At 40.7% G+C, this 14,513-nt stretch overlaps 2 protein-coding genes and 2 non-coding genes across 6 annotated transcripts in view; 1 reads left to right on the top strand and 3 right to left on the bottom strand.

Moving 5' to 3' along the window:
- The window catches only part of rab6ba (RAB6B, member RAS oncogene family a), a 49,013-nt gene extending 41,395 nt beyond the window's left edge, over positions 1-7,618 (top strand). For both annotated transcript variants that reach the window (XM_046391244.1, XM_046391245.1), the window contains exons 7-8: positions 1,599-1,665; positions 6,283-7,618. In XM_046391244.1, coding sequence (XP_046247200.1) covers positions 1,599-1,665; positions 6,283-6,347 — 132 coding nt within the window. In that variant the 3' untranslated portion in view covers positions 6,348-7,618. The remainder of the gene's footprint in view (positions 1-1,598; positions 1,666-6,282) is intronic.
- A 3,773-nt stretch (positions 7,619-11,391) lies between these two features.
- On the bottom strand, positions 11,392-13,473 carry im:7152348 (uncharacterized protein LOC559250 homolog). 2 transcript variants are annotated; one of them, XM_046391242.1, is made up of 4 exons: positions 13,295-13,473; positions 12,467-12,834; positions 11,906-12,010; positions 11,392-11,814 (listed from the first exon to the last, which is right to left on the bottom strand). In XM_046391242.1, exons 2-4 carry the CDS (start codon positions 12,820-12,822, stop codon positions 11,769-11,771), a joined length of 507 nt encoding a protein of 168 aa, XP_046247198.1. In that variant the 5' UTR covers positions 12,823-12,834; positions 13,295-13,473; the 3' UTR covers positions 11,392-11,768. The 2 variants fall into 2 exon arrangements, with proteins under 2 accessions (XP_046247198.1, XP_046247197.1); XM_046391241.1 differs by having other exon boundaries at positions 13,288-13,470.
- A 244-nt stretch (positions 13,474-13,717) lies between these two features.
- trnap-ugg lies at positions 13,718-13,789 on the bottom strand. The gene has a single exon. It is a non-coding gene; the product is annotated as a tRNA-Pro (tRNA).
- Positions 13,790-14,182: 393 nt separating this feature from the next.
- On the bottom strand, positions 14,183-14,254 carry trnap-cgg. Its single transcript has one exon. It is a non-coding gene; the product is annotated as a tRNA-Pro (tRNA).
- Positions 14,255-14,513: the final 259 nt, after the last annotated feature.

Raw genomic sequence — 14,513 nt, 5'->3', positions numbered from 1 at the left:
TGCGCTGAAATGCGCTGAATGAAGTGCGCTCAATGCGCTGGTGTTTACTGCGTCTTCTTGAATAAAATGCGCGCCCCAAACGCACACCAAACGTGATGGCAATGGTCATGAAAAAAACAGTGCGTATATTTTTTATCATAACTCGGGTTTTACTTGACATATTAACAAAATTTAAAAACTGGTATATAGTTTGAAGTGCCCACTTTCGACACAAAAAAAACTGGGATTCAGCGAGGCTGCGTCTTGCAGCTACGTGGTCTTAAAGTGGTCTTGTGATAAGGACGCACCGGCGCGTCTGTCGACTCCTGAGGGTTAACAAATGTTTGTCGTTGAAAACAACGACTGCTTGTTGAGTTAATAAGTAGGGAGATGAAGGCGAGCTGTATTGTGTCTGTCGGTGGATGGTGTTGCTGGCAGACGCCTCTCTCAGCCCACAGCAGCACAGCACAGCACAGCACAGCACAGCACAGAGAAGAGGACTGTGGACAGGATGGAGCACTGTGGTGTGCAACCTGCAGAACAAAGGTCACAGTGCTGCCTCCAAAGGCTGCAGGGTTCACACTGTTTGGCTGTGTCATCACTCCCCACTCAGATGATGTGTCAGCAAATCTAATTTTTTAGGCATCAGCGTCACCATCTTTCATGAGAACTATTAAGCAATGTGTAGAGTTTTTTGATATTGAAAGATGTGCCAGAGCGTCACTTATACATGACGTTTTTGTTATGTGTTCAGCTGAAATGAAGACAAATTTAGACACGTTATTAAGTCTTTTTAACTCATTTCACTATTATGTAATCTTTATTTTTTTTTACATTTTTTAATTTTTTTTGTTATAAAGGCAGCTACTTACAATACCACCCAAAAAGCAAAAAGGGTCGGATGCTCACGTCAAAGTTTGGTCAAAATAAGCACATGCTGAGTAAGGACATATAGTAATCAGTAACTTTTGTTGTCTGACAAATATCTCAGACATACTTCTTTCCTATGTGCAACACTGCTTTTTCTTCTGTTAATGAAGCTGTAAATTTATTAACTCAACTGAAATAGTAGCCCATATTATAGAATGGAGTCTGGACCACGTCAGGTACCCAACCAATTGCAACAGGTGCTACAGTTGTTTGTGTTGATCCCACACATTAGAGGTTTGACACTTGATTTATTTTATTTATTCCCAATATTCAACACATTCTGTTGTTTTTGCCAAAATTACATTATTGCAGTGTAGCAATGGAGCAGAGACTTTCTTCGTAAACCAATCTTCTCTTACAACTGCACATAGTAATAATAATGATTTAACTTTGACAAAGATAAATGGACACAGTATTGATGGAATTTATCAAGCCTCTAATTTCATATTCTTGTTATTAGGCAAGTAAAATGAATAGTAATAAATTGCTGCATGGAAATTAGGAAAAGCGGCATAACATATTGTTACATATTTTGAAACACTGTTTGCAGTAATATGAAATTAAATCAGTGTATACTGTTTTCACTTTCAATGAACTGATGAACTCTGCGCCAAAAAGCCAAAGTAAGTGCTCATTCTGTGTAAGCCTGATTCAGTCTAAAAGACCTCATTCTGTTTCTTTCCTTCCAGCTGTTTCGGCGTGTGGCAGCTGCTCTTCCAGGAATGGAAAGTATGCAAGAGACAAGCAAAGAAGGGAGTATCCTTTGACCCATTTATCATGAACATCTCTTTTTTTTGTGATGTGAGAGATCTGTTTTAATTATAAGTGAACTGCGTATTAAGCTCAGAGGAAGCGTTTTCTTTTTCAATCTCAGTGTGATAGCATCAGTCACTGCTTGCTTTTAAATTGAAGGCGTTTCACATGTGAGCTCTAAACACCGGCACATGTTTTCAATAGGTGTCAGCTACCTGTCCAATTAAATGTGTTTTTAGCATGACACTCTCACTGGCTGTGTTGCAGCACTGGTACCTGGTGTGCAGGAGTGGGCGGCTGGTCAGTCAGACAGTAGGCACCTGCGGTTTTGCCTACGGTGGGTAGGCAAGGTTCGCTCATTTGAATCGGTTACTGGAGTCTCAGCACACACAACTCTGCTAACAGGCACCTTGTAGGTGCTGCTGTCAGCTGAACGTTTCACAGCTCCACCTGTGGAGGATTCGTCAGGAGCTGCAGCCTTTAACACAAATGGAGCAGCTGAGGCTTTAGGATTTTAGCTGCAGTTTTCATGAGTGACTAAAAAGAACCATCAAACTGTCTGTCTGGGTTCCTCTGGGTTCCTGACTATTACATCTGTAAATATATCCAACATGGGTAACAATAAGGCAGCCTGCTTGTCATTGTTGTAGTCCTCACTCAAAGAGGCATTTCATGTGTAATATATCTGTGCTGCACCTTGATTGTCAGTGAAATCTTTTTTCTCTGCAGACCATGTTCAGATTTAGAGAAGCCATTTCAGCCATTTAAAACTGATTCAGTATGCTTCTGTGAAGCTTTACGTTCTCTCCATTCTCCTCGTATTCTTAAAATTTATATTGATTCTTCTATAGAGAGAGCAGAATTCAATTCACTGCTGAAATCCGTTATCACTGTGCCAGTCCAAGTCAATCTGACTCTCAAAAAATAAATGTGAAAAAAACATCTGCCAAAAAATATTTGTGAGTCAGCTATAACTGCAAGAGCCTACTCATACAAAAGCCACTTACATATTACATAACACGGATAGAGAAAATAATCATAAATAAATAAAATAAATGATAAGCCTTTATTCACTAGCATACTACAAGCTGTGTGTCTGGAGCTAAACCCACCCACGCAACAAGAGGTGCCCGGAGTGTACTGCGTAACACAGGCTGCAATGTTTCTGAACTTGTGCACGTTAAATCGCAAGTGCAGTCGACACCCCCCACCCCACCCCAGCACTCAACCACTCCACTCATCCCCCATAGGTCAGGTATAAGGTTTAATCTGTTCAGACAGGCAGGTGTGCTGCTTTACAGTTGTTCGAGTCAGCAATCATTAGTTCAAAGTCCAACACTGTAGGCCTCGTCACTGTGTTGTGTCGATCTTTATTGACAAAGGACATCTGAGACGAGTATGTCAAAGTCCATACAGGTACTGACATGAAAAAATATGATCCTACATTATCATTTAACATAATCTGTCACGTGAACCACTAGAGTTGTGGAGACATCATGCTGTCTTGGCTAACATGGCATTGATCTGTGTACAATCATTTTGCTGTTGTCTAACACAAATGCTATGTTGGTATTTGTCTGTAGACGTGTTTCTTATGTATACACAGGAAATGAAGAGCATTTAATGCTGTCACTGTTTCTCCTGACTGCACCAGTTTCCATATCTTCCTCATCACACAGACTCGGCTACCATCTCTCCAGTAACTGGGTGAATAATGAAAATTCCTTTGGTGTTACCATGTGTGTATAGCACTATCATTACTCCTTCAGTGTGTCCAGGTGAACACTGCGGCATATATCTGCTGTAACATGAACACAAATCAGATGCTGACCTTGAGGTAGTGCATCTCTGATTATAACCCACTCATCATTTACCGTGAGTCGTCCAACCTTTGCAGAATGCACGGCCTCAGTAATATCACCTCAGCCACTGAACAGCTCTCTGATCTGTTCAGTTCACCCCTCTGCTTTTCATTGCAGTCGGCCATATTTCCCAGTTGTCATGCATCACTCACATTCAGCCAATTACCCCTATCTCTTTTCCTGTTTTTTTATCTCTATCTTAATGAGTCGTAATGTATGTGGGAGTGAGCAGTGTGAGGTGGAGGTGTGGTGATGGATGGCAGGTGATGACAGTTCCTCAGCAGCTCTGCACATCTGCTGTCAGTGTCGCTTAATGGAGCAGCTCCTCTGTTGTTATTACATTGTGAGTAGTATTGATTTCGCTGGGAGAACAGCAGAAATAGGCTTGGTCCAGGATTCATAGCACATGCATGTTGCACTGGTTATTAACATTCCTCTTCATATTTAGCAACCATTCATGGACTGTAATGAAAAGGCATTTGAAGGCAGAAAGCCAACAAAAGTATATGAAATGAAATGTGCATAATGATTAGAAACAAGACAACAAGACAATTGTACATGTATTTTCTTACTGTGGTTCCGCATGTATTTGTCAAGTTCAGCAGGTATTTAAACAGCTTTCATGGTTGACTAGTTTTTCCCTTTAATTAATTAACAGCTTTAAATTGGGGACACATAGATCATGCTGGTTTATGGTTAAAGTCAGGACCCATGGGGCACAGTCTTCTGCTTTCTGTCTGATTTCATGCAGAGTCCCTGGGTATTATAACGAGTGCACAGAGAGAGGGAGAGGGTGACGAGATTGCATGACCCAGATGAAGTGCTGGGGTCATCCATCTTAATGAGAGAGAGTCCAAAAGCAAAATAAATCACACCAGACTCACGTTGATCAGGAAGAAAGGCAGTCAAGTAAAGGTGCCAATTTTTTCCATTCACAGCCCTTTCAAGGTCAAGCTTTGTGCTTTGGATTTAGACATCTTTGAAGTGAGATCGAAGCTGTGATTGTCACTGTCTTGTGTTCTGGTGAGGAGTTTAACTCAAGAAGTTTAAGGTTCATTGCTGCAACATATTGCACCAGCATCTCAGGCCAGAACAAAGGCATGTGTCGTTCCAGTAAAAGCTGGAATAAAAACGCTTTACATAGCAAATAGTTGTTTGCTGCTGTATTAATGTTTAAAATAATATATATATATATAAAAGTGACCTTGTGTGAAGTGAAAGGGATTTCTCATAACGATGAACTCTGAAGAGAGTATTAGTATCTTTCAACTCTTTATTTCGATTTTACTGTCTTGTTTCAGGCTAACCGCTCTCATCGTTTCTAACCACAGCTGGCAGCTTCTTTTGTTTTTAAATCCAATTTATGCCACCTGCCCTGTACTAGCTGGTAAACATAGTGGAGTATTTACCAGCTTAACACGCAGATAATTCCCTCAGGACACCAAAGCAGAGTTAAAAGAAGAGTCAATATTAGACTTAGATATACCCTAAACACAACTGCAAATTAAACGTGTATTTTCTGGATGTGTGAATAGACGACCGTTTGCAAACATGGTCACCATATCTAGGTTGTCAAAGTTGTGTTTACAGCATGTTGCTCTGCCCCCAAGTGGCCAAAAAAATCCATTAATGTACAGTAGTTTTAACATAGGATTTCTGGTGATTGAGTTTTCCTCTGCCTTTTCATCAGACAATGTTTGGAAGATGTTTCTTACCGCTTTTAGCCACCCATGTATTGTTTAAAGGCCACTACAAGGCCTTAACCTGATGAACAACTTTGTTAGACCCCCACAGTATGAAACAAATGTTCTTGTTGTCAAAATATATATACTCATAGCCCAGTATCAGGACTTATTTCTGACAGTTGGGGAGATGCTGTTGCGCTGTACCTACACAAGCGCACAGGTATCAGAGAGGACAAAGATGCTCAGCAGTGAGGCTGCTCATTTGGTTTGGTAATGCTGGCTGCTGAGATAAGGCCTCCAGATCCCAGATGAGAACCAATCCAAATGGGACCTCTTTAAGTATATGTTGGCATTCAAAGACTGTCCTTCAAATGCCACAGTCTTTGTAGGCTCCCTCCTTATACATGCATAATGTTCACCAGAAAGATGAATAATAAGTAAGAGCCTGGTGCTGCTGTGCTGCCACATTCACCATCATTCACATATTGAAGCATTCACAAGCACTCAGTCATGTTTACACTGCTTGTCTCCTTAAAATAGAGGAGGTCTGTCCCTCATTCTCACTGCTAAATATGAAAAAATATTCTGGAGGCTTGACTGGGAATAACACCTTATCTGAATGGAGGGGAAAAAAACTGCAGAATCATTCTGACACCATTGTTCATCAGCTCTAATTGTAGCACAGCAGTGGCAGTGACTTTTGCCAACATCCATTCTCAGTTTATTATTTAACAACAAAAAGGATCTCTTGAGCTGAATTCATCAAAGGAAGAGTTTTAGGATATTTATTCCCATTACGTCCTTAAACTGCTGTGATAAAATGACGACAGATTATACATAGGAAATGTTTTAAACCAAAATGAAATAGATTCATGGGAAATAGCGTCGCCTAGTGGTGTTAAGGTGGTATTGCAGTCCTCCATTAAAATTGCATAGTTTTGCCCTTCTGAGCACACCTTCCTGCCTTTCCTCTGTGAAATTTTTCACAGCAGCTAAATGATCCATTCGGGTACATGTGACAGAATAAGATCAATACCACATGTTTCCAAAGCTTCCTTAATGTTCTTCTTCAGTGATCGACATCAAGTTGGACAAACCGCAAGAGCCCCAGACTACCGAAGGCGGCTGCTCCTGTTAATACTCAGCACCATCCTAGAGAAACATCATTTTCACCACATGCTTGTTATGTTGCTTCCTATTGGTTAACTTGCAGCTGACTTTGCACGTTGAGAATCTGGCCTCCTCACCTGACTACTGGTCATCGGTTGGAACTAGCAATATGTGAATCTGGTTCTAAAGTAGTGTAGCCTACTTTATTAACGAAACTGCCAAAATGTCTTACAACTTAAAAAAAAATGTGAAAAAATATCCCTGAGTCTCATGTGTGGATACAATTTTTTAAGTAGATATGAACGTTTCCCCGGTTTCTTCTTTGTATATTTTTGTATATTCAGGGAAATCTCTCTGGAAAGGTGCAAACAACTACGCTCTGTATTAGAGAGCTTGATGAGAACAGATGGATTTAGACGTATTTTTATGGATCCCACTCTTGTTACAAAAAACAGTGGCGCTCCTCTCCACATTGTTACCCAAGTGTCAACCACACAGAAGTCTTACCTAACCTGTTACTTACACTCATCCATCTTAAGGCTACAGTGCTCCTTCCTGTAACTAATGTGGGATTTGTAATTTTGCGTTCTAGATGTCACAGGACAACTGAACAGTAACATCTTGAGTATCTAATGCATGCCTTTTTTTGTTTTCTCAGCATAGGTACTGTCTACCAGTGTACACAAGTTTGAATATGTAAATGGTAACATTGCACCATGCACTCTGATAATGACTAGTCCAAGCCTCTTTGTTTCTGGAAGCTGTTGAACTGGATTTGTATACTTGACTTCAGAATATGTGTTTGTTTTGTGTGTGTGTGTGTGTGTGTGTGTGTGTGTAAGTAAGTGCGTGCTTTCTGTATAGGCAGCGTTAGAATGCAGTTCTGTAGAGGGCCACTGCCAGGTCGTGTCATTCTCGCCACATTACGGCACCACTTAGGTCACCATTTGTTTGCAGTGTGTCATAGACCCCCCCATTGCACTGTGTGATATCTTGTAGTTGTGATTATGCTAGCCTGCACATATGCTGTCGGTGAGCAGTGGAGAATCAAAGCCGTTGACTTGTGTCACGGAGGGAACAAACACACAAAGTTCCCCATGTGGTCATGTGTAGACTTTCATGCAGGTTCTGTGATCAAACAGACCTTTAACGTTGTAAATCAGTGCATTGTTTCATTGCTGACAAAAGACTAATTTGCACATGTAGACCTTTCAGGTTACTATGAAGTTATGATAGGCTTCATTGTTAATGTACAGTCATGATTGTCATAAAAACTGTCACGTGACGTGTCCCCGCTGAGATGAGGTTTTCTTTGCTGCTTGTGTTTGAACTTACTACTGATGTTTGCATTATGCAATGCTGTTCGAACATTTTGTTCTTTTTTTTTTTGTTTTTGTTTTGTTTTTTATTTTAGAGCCGGGTATCATGACATACTGGTGGTGAAGTCGGCCAGTGTTGCGAACACTACTTTTTGACTTTAAGTGAAACCTTACCGCACTTTTTAAGAACATGTTTTAGAATTAGAGTGACAATGTAAGTCTTAGATACATGGTTAAAAAAAAAATAATAATAATCTTAACCTCCAGAACATTTGGAGCACTGTGTCTTAGAGTAGACTCAAACATTTATGAATTGTTCACACATGTCCAAAAAGGGGAGCACTCTTGTGAAAACTAGTGACGCTTTCTAACCAACATAACGAGCCAAATGATGATAATAATAATACTAAGAGGCAAGAGTTGGATCAAAAATCACAGGAGATTCTGTCTGGAACACACTTTTTATGGGTTTGGGAAAGAGAAAGACAGGTTGCATTCAAGCTAAAATCTGAAAAAAAAAACAAAAAAAAAACTGTACCAACCCTCTGTGTTGCTGCCTATTTATTATTTCAAAACAGGAATGTACTGCTCTCATTAGCCTTGTAACGAGAGCACTTTTTGAGAAATGACTCATTGGGTATTTATTTTTGAAAGAGGACTGATTAATCAGTTACTCTAGATAATCCTTTGCATTTATTCCCTTCTTAGGCCCATGTTAACATTCCCTGGAAATGGACCAAGTAATGCAACAAATGTCTTTGCATGTCAGGGGTCTGCATTTGAGGATGGAGGCCATGGATGTTCCTGGGGGGGGGGGGGGGTGTTCTGTCACAGCTCTGTGCAGCAGACCTGATCAGTGCTCTCCATTCACACTGTACAGAGATCTAGCATGTCTCCCCAAATGATTAATAAAGATGTCTTATTACCAAAGTCATGTGGAATTCTGTTCTTTCTTACACTGTATGTATCTGATGTATCTGTCTGCTAACATTCCCTTTGACTTTACTCTCACAGGAAGTACTGTTCTAGACAGGGTAAAATGACAGTACAAAAAATATATAAAAACACTGCATACAGATCTCAATAAATGGTTTAAATGGTTAACTCAAATAATCACCAGAAGGCAATAACAGTCGAAACAATTAAAATTAATGAATTAATGGGTCAATTGGTTGGTTGAAGTCATGGTCAAATGGTTTAAATAGTTAGCTAACCTGTTAAACAGTTAAAATAATTTTTTTAAAGTAATGAAAGGTTGAAATGTACCCTAATGTAATGTACCTAAACATTGATTTTCACTCTCTCATTTGGAGAAAAGACTACATACACTTTCTGTTTTGCTTTTTAGCATCCATTTTAAAATCAATTACAGTGAATGCATTTAGAACACGGGTGGTGTTATGCTCACCTGATAGGAATGTGGTGCTACATCAGACAATAAGGGCTGGTGTATTCACCAGTAATGAAGCAATAATTGTGTCAGTGTTAAGTGCTTGTACATGTTGGGGCATGCATGGTTTCTATTTTGAAACAACAAATATTCCCAGTTTGTATCGATGACTGCACTGGCTCCAATTAAGTATAACATCAACTTAAATATTAAAGGTGTAAAACTAGACTTTGATGCTTGCAGACCCTACAGGATGAAAAAGCTCAGGTAAAAATCAGGAAGGCTATGAAACTTTAAAAAAGAACAGCCTCATTCTTTATCTTAGACATTAAAAGTCAAATTCTTATGCATTAAAACAAAAATGTTGCTTAATTCAATACTAGAGCTGCAGCTAATGATTATTTTCATTATTGATTAGTCTGCTGGCTGTTTTCATGATTAATCACTTAATCGTTTAGTCCACAAAATGTCAAAAAATTGTGAAAAATGCTCTTCATTTACTGCTTCTTAAATCCTTACATTTAGGAAGCTGGAACCAGCAGATGTTTGACATTTATCTTGAAAAATGACTAAAACAATCAAAAAAGCTCATTTTCTTTTAACCAATTAACTTTCTGGTGCTTGACGTTCTATTGAGTACATTCTTGGGTTTGCTAATGCTAGCTAACGCGGCGTAGATACTGCTGAGTCACTGAGCAACTGAGTCAGCTTGCTGACTTTATATCTCTTGTCCACTGTGTTGCCACTTGTGAGCACTCAGTAAAACATGGCTGCTCTCATTTTAAGGCTTTTTTTTAACAACAAATTGTGTGTTAGTGGTGAATCCTATCAAACACATTTGCAATTGATTGAATTACTACAAATCAACTGCGCCAAATTGAGCCCGTTGATGGCCCCCTGGCCCCCCATTCCCAGGACCCCTGGACAGATGTCTGCTTTATCCAGTCTGTGATCCAGCTTTAGTGCTAATGGCATTATATTAAAATTCTGTCCTTCTCTGACCTAATTTACTCCCTGAGCTGCTATATTTGCAAAAATACATTAGCACATAAGGTATTTGGGTTTATTCCAGGCACTCAACACACTCACTAACACATACTCTAATAGGAATGTGCAATGGGCAATAATGTGGAAACTCCCTCGCGCCATGTTTTTGTTGCAGACTCCCCACTTGAATTCATCCCATTGCTTCTGTGTTGTCATCTGGTCATGTAGCTGCCTCATTAGTCCCTCTGACTAATCAACCTGCAGTGCTGAAGGTAACTAAGTGCTCAAGTGCAATTTTGAGTTAGCTGTACTGATAATGCTTTTGTGCTTTTACTTTGATAACCCCTTGAATGGAGGGCTGTTATTTGTAATTGAGTATTTTCACATTGTAGTACCGCTACTTTTACTGAAGTAAATGATCTGAGTACTGCTTCCACCACAGCCAGACTGTGCTGCGAGTTGTTTCCTGTTCTGTTCCTCATTAATCCCAGTGATCATCACTACCAAGACTGCGCTGGGAGCCGGTTAATACGTTGCGAAACTGAAACTGGTACTCTGCCATTTTCACAATCCTGTTCCGTTTGTTTGTTCTCTGCAGGGTTGCTGCCTTCCTGCTGTAGTCCAGACTGCAGCTGTGACAGCCAACAGTGCCGATGCCAGTTCATTTAGAAATTGGAAGCAGCTCCACATTTGGCATCGTGGAGGAGATGAAGTCAGTCAGTAATAACACTTAACCATGGGCACACATGCATGATACTGAAAGTATGACCAAGTGGATTTCACAGGCAGACAGCTGAGACAGCCTGTCACAACTAGCTGGCTACCAAACCAGCATAACAACTAACGGATTTCTTGCTTCAACCAGTATGTCTCCAAACAGGCATGTAACAATGACCTCATTTACTGAGACGCCAAACACTGAATTAGTTAAGAGTGACCTGGAACTGAGATTTATTTCTCTTTTCATGTCAGAGAATGGTACGTGCTGTATGTTTTGGACTGATGTGGGCCCACAAGGTAACACAAAGAATAAAATAATGATCCGGTTTTCTAATATCTTCAAACATGGAATACTTGCCAGATGCTTACTGAATGGAGTTTCTAATCTGCTTTCATGGTTGAATGAGTCTTTTGTGACGTGTTTTTGTTGCGTGTCGATCCCACAAAAAGCAATATTCACATTATGCTGTTCAGAAATCTCCTACTGGTTTCACTTATTTTCAGTCACTTGAATACTTAATGTGTCATAAATGATGCACAGAGTGAAGTGGAAGATTGTCTTTGAGCTCATGATTCTTTTAGATGACAGTCATCTCCCACAGACAGCACAGTATGATCAGCGTTAATTAATGTGTAAAAATAAAGATGCAGAAAAATTCTTCCAAAAATAGTTTTATTAAATATTTCAGTAACTAGCTATCATAAATAATGAAAAAAAAATTGTATTGAATGTTCAGCAGTGGCCATATGCAAAAGTCCTCAGGAGACCATCTGTTACGAGGGGGTCTTTGGGTGTGAGTCCCACTGGGACAGCTGAACCAAATCCCACAGCGCCAGCTGGGAGAATTAGGTCTCGAATAAATAATGGGGAGACAGGGCACCTTTGGCTGGGGACAAAGCAATGCCTTGACAGGAACACAAATGGATTCTCGGTCCCAACAACCTCAACTTTTTGAGTCTTCTAGCGGCGTCTGCCATCCGCAAATCCTGAGAGGAGCTGTGACCTGTCACACCGTCTTTCATCCGTTTCTTCTCAAACAGTCTCTTCGGCTGAAAGCCTGCGCCAGGACTTCATTTCCCTTCAAAAACAAGAAAAAGACACATTAGTCCACACTTTCACCAAAGTTCTCCGTCTTGTTGTAGCCATTTCACCACAAAGTCAGAACTTACACGTTGCTGCCAGCTACAATCCTCTCTTGGTGTTGCTTTGTCAGACTGAACCTCCTGAGGAACGCAGGCAGTTTGAGCTTTGTTCTGGCGGACCTGGAGGAAACACTGGAAAGTAAAAGTTCCTGTGTTAGACCGGATTTTACTCTGACAACAAATTGTGGCACTGCAGAGCTGAGGTGCTAATGAGAAGCTGTGTGGACAAACGTACTGATTAACATCAATGTGTGAAGGGGTAGGCATGACTGGAATTTTTTGGAGGCAGATTCAAATTCTTCAAATTCTAATTTCAAAGAGATTTTCAGCTCTTTATTTGTATTCTTTTTTTATTTATTTTACATTTTGGACCTAACCTTACAGCACCTCACAACAGCAGTATCATACAGTAAACATTTCAATAGTGAAGGTACTTGAAAGAAAATTAAAAATGATGGGAAACAAGAAGAGGTCAAAGGTCACCAAGATTTGTATTTCTTGATGTTTAAATAATAAGGCCTAAAAATGTCAAAAAGCAACAAAGAAATGAACCTACGATTGTCCACGTAAATGTGTGTTTACACTCACCATTCTACTTGTTGTTTAGTCTCCATCCTCTTCTGCTCAGTTTCTTGTTTCAGTTGACCCTCTTCCTCCTCCTCCTCCTCCTCCTCCTCCTCCTCCTCGGCTTCCACTTCTGGTATCTGCTCCCATAGCCTGCTGTTGACCCACAGAGCCTCCTGCAGGCTCAGGCCGCGTCCTATGCAGGTCACGCGACGACACAGAGGGCAGCCCACGGTGATCAGCCCACTCCTGGCCTGCGATATAGTCTCCAGACACGGGTCGCAGAAGGTGTGCCTGCAGTGGAGCACCCGGGGGATCCTGTCCATCCGGGTGTAGGGCAAGAGGCAGACGCTGCATTCTCCGTCTTCACACAGAACCATGGTCAAGCTGAACTGGTGGACCACACAATGTAAAGAGTTCACTACAAGGATCAAAATTAGTCTTTTGAGATGATCTGGATCCTGTAGGTCTCAATGAAAACCAATCCACTGTTTAGCAACTGATAATTTCTTTTAGTTTTTAGTTAGTTGCAGCAGGTCCCAAGATCCCAGCTTGTCTCTTTCTGTGAGATGTGCTGATAGATAACAATTCTAAACACAGCAGTAATGTTTGAAATGTTGAAAAACATCATTACTTCTCTCGCTTATCGTAATTTTCACATATCTCTCAGATAGTTCTTTTGGCCTAATGGATAACAATCCCATGTATATTTTGAATATTGTCAAAACTGTGCTGATAAAGAAAAACAAAAACAAGTATCCATTACTAAACGTATATTTAAAGGGAAAAACAACTTTAAATAATTGTAATAATAATGATAGAATATGTCTGTAAAGCCTACTTACAGTTTACCTGGCTCCTGTGTAAGAGTGTTATTCCCAGAACAAACACAGTGCTCCTTCAGACCTCTCTGACAATATTGTCCCTTTGCAGTGTGCAGCACAGACACACAGCAGTGAATGGAGAGGGAGAACTCGTCTGCCGCCTGTTAGCAGTGTCTGGTGTATTTGTGGGGGCGGGACAGAAACGTGCTTCTATTCTCACGGCCCAACAGCTGGGGAAGCAGAGAGGTGGAGACGCTCTTTGTTCGGTGTTTAACGGAGAGCAGGTGGAGTCACTGGTGTGGGAGGTTGAATAAAAGGTATAAGCGTCATAACGAACCTAGCTAGCTGTTCCCCTCCAAAACGTGAGCTACCTAATCATAAATGTAAATGTGTTAAAACTAAAGTGGAGAAGAAAGTTCAGATTCTGCTGTGGCCACAGAAAAAGAAAAACGGGCTCGTCCGGGATTTGAACCCGGGACCTCTCGCACCCAAAGCGAGAATCATACCCCTAGACCAACGAGCCACAGTGAAACGAGTCCATCTTGGTCCTTTAATACACACCAGTCAGTACGCACTTTATTTGCTTTTGCAATTCATGTTTACGATATATGACTCAACGACAGGGTTTTTAGTGGGACTCTGCCAACCACTGGATTTTTGCGTTCTTGGGGTGCCACACCCGCTCAGGGGCTGTGGCTACCTGCTAGCTCATCCCAACATGGAGACAGGGCCCCTAGTGTTACGTTATATTCTTTCAAAACAACACAACTGAGACTCTTGATTTGGTCCTGCATCAGGGCGTTGCTGTGGGGATATGATCTCATCCATTTAACCTAATTATAATGTATAATTTGTGTAAAGCTAGCGTTTCTGAAAAAGCTGCTCCACATCAGCAGTTATCACTTAACAAAAGATTGGGCTCGTCCGGGATTTGAACCCGGGACCTCTCGCACCCGAAGCGAGAATCATACCCCTAGACCAACGAGCCACGTGTTCAAAAAGGGCGATACAAAACGTCTTAATGAATACAACTGAAACTACGATTACAAGCGATAGTATCATACCGCTCTCTACCGTATAATGATCATCTGTTCTCTTTATTGTTTCCCTAATTCTTGGAGTCCCAGTGCCAAAGTGGTTCCAAACAATCGAAATTAAGCAGAATCTTACAACTTATTCGTTACACGCTCAGCTTGATGTTCATTTGCTTTTATTACAGTAGGTGCGCTAACTGACGTTAACTACCG

This window comes from Scatophagus argus, chromosome 6 (genome assembly GCF_020382885.2).
Source record: "Scatophagus argus isolate fScaArg1 chromosome 6, fScaArg1.pri, whole genome shotgun sequence".
In the NCBI taxonomy this organism is placed as follows: Eukaryota; Metazoa; Chordata; class Actinopteri; family Scatophagidae; genus Scatophagus; species Scatophagus argus.
Note: the sequence above shows the minus strand (reverse complement) of the source record. Positions and strands in the feature narration are given on the sequence as shown.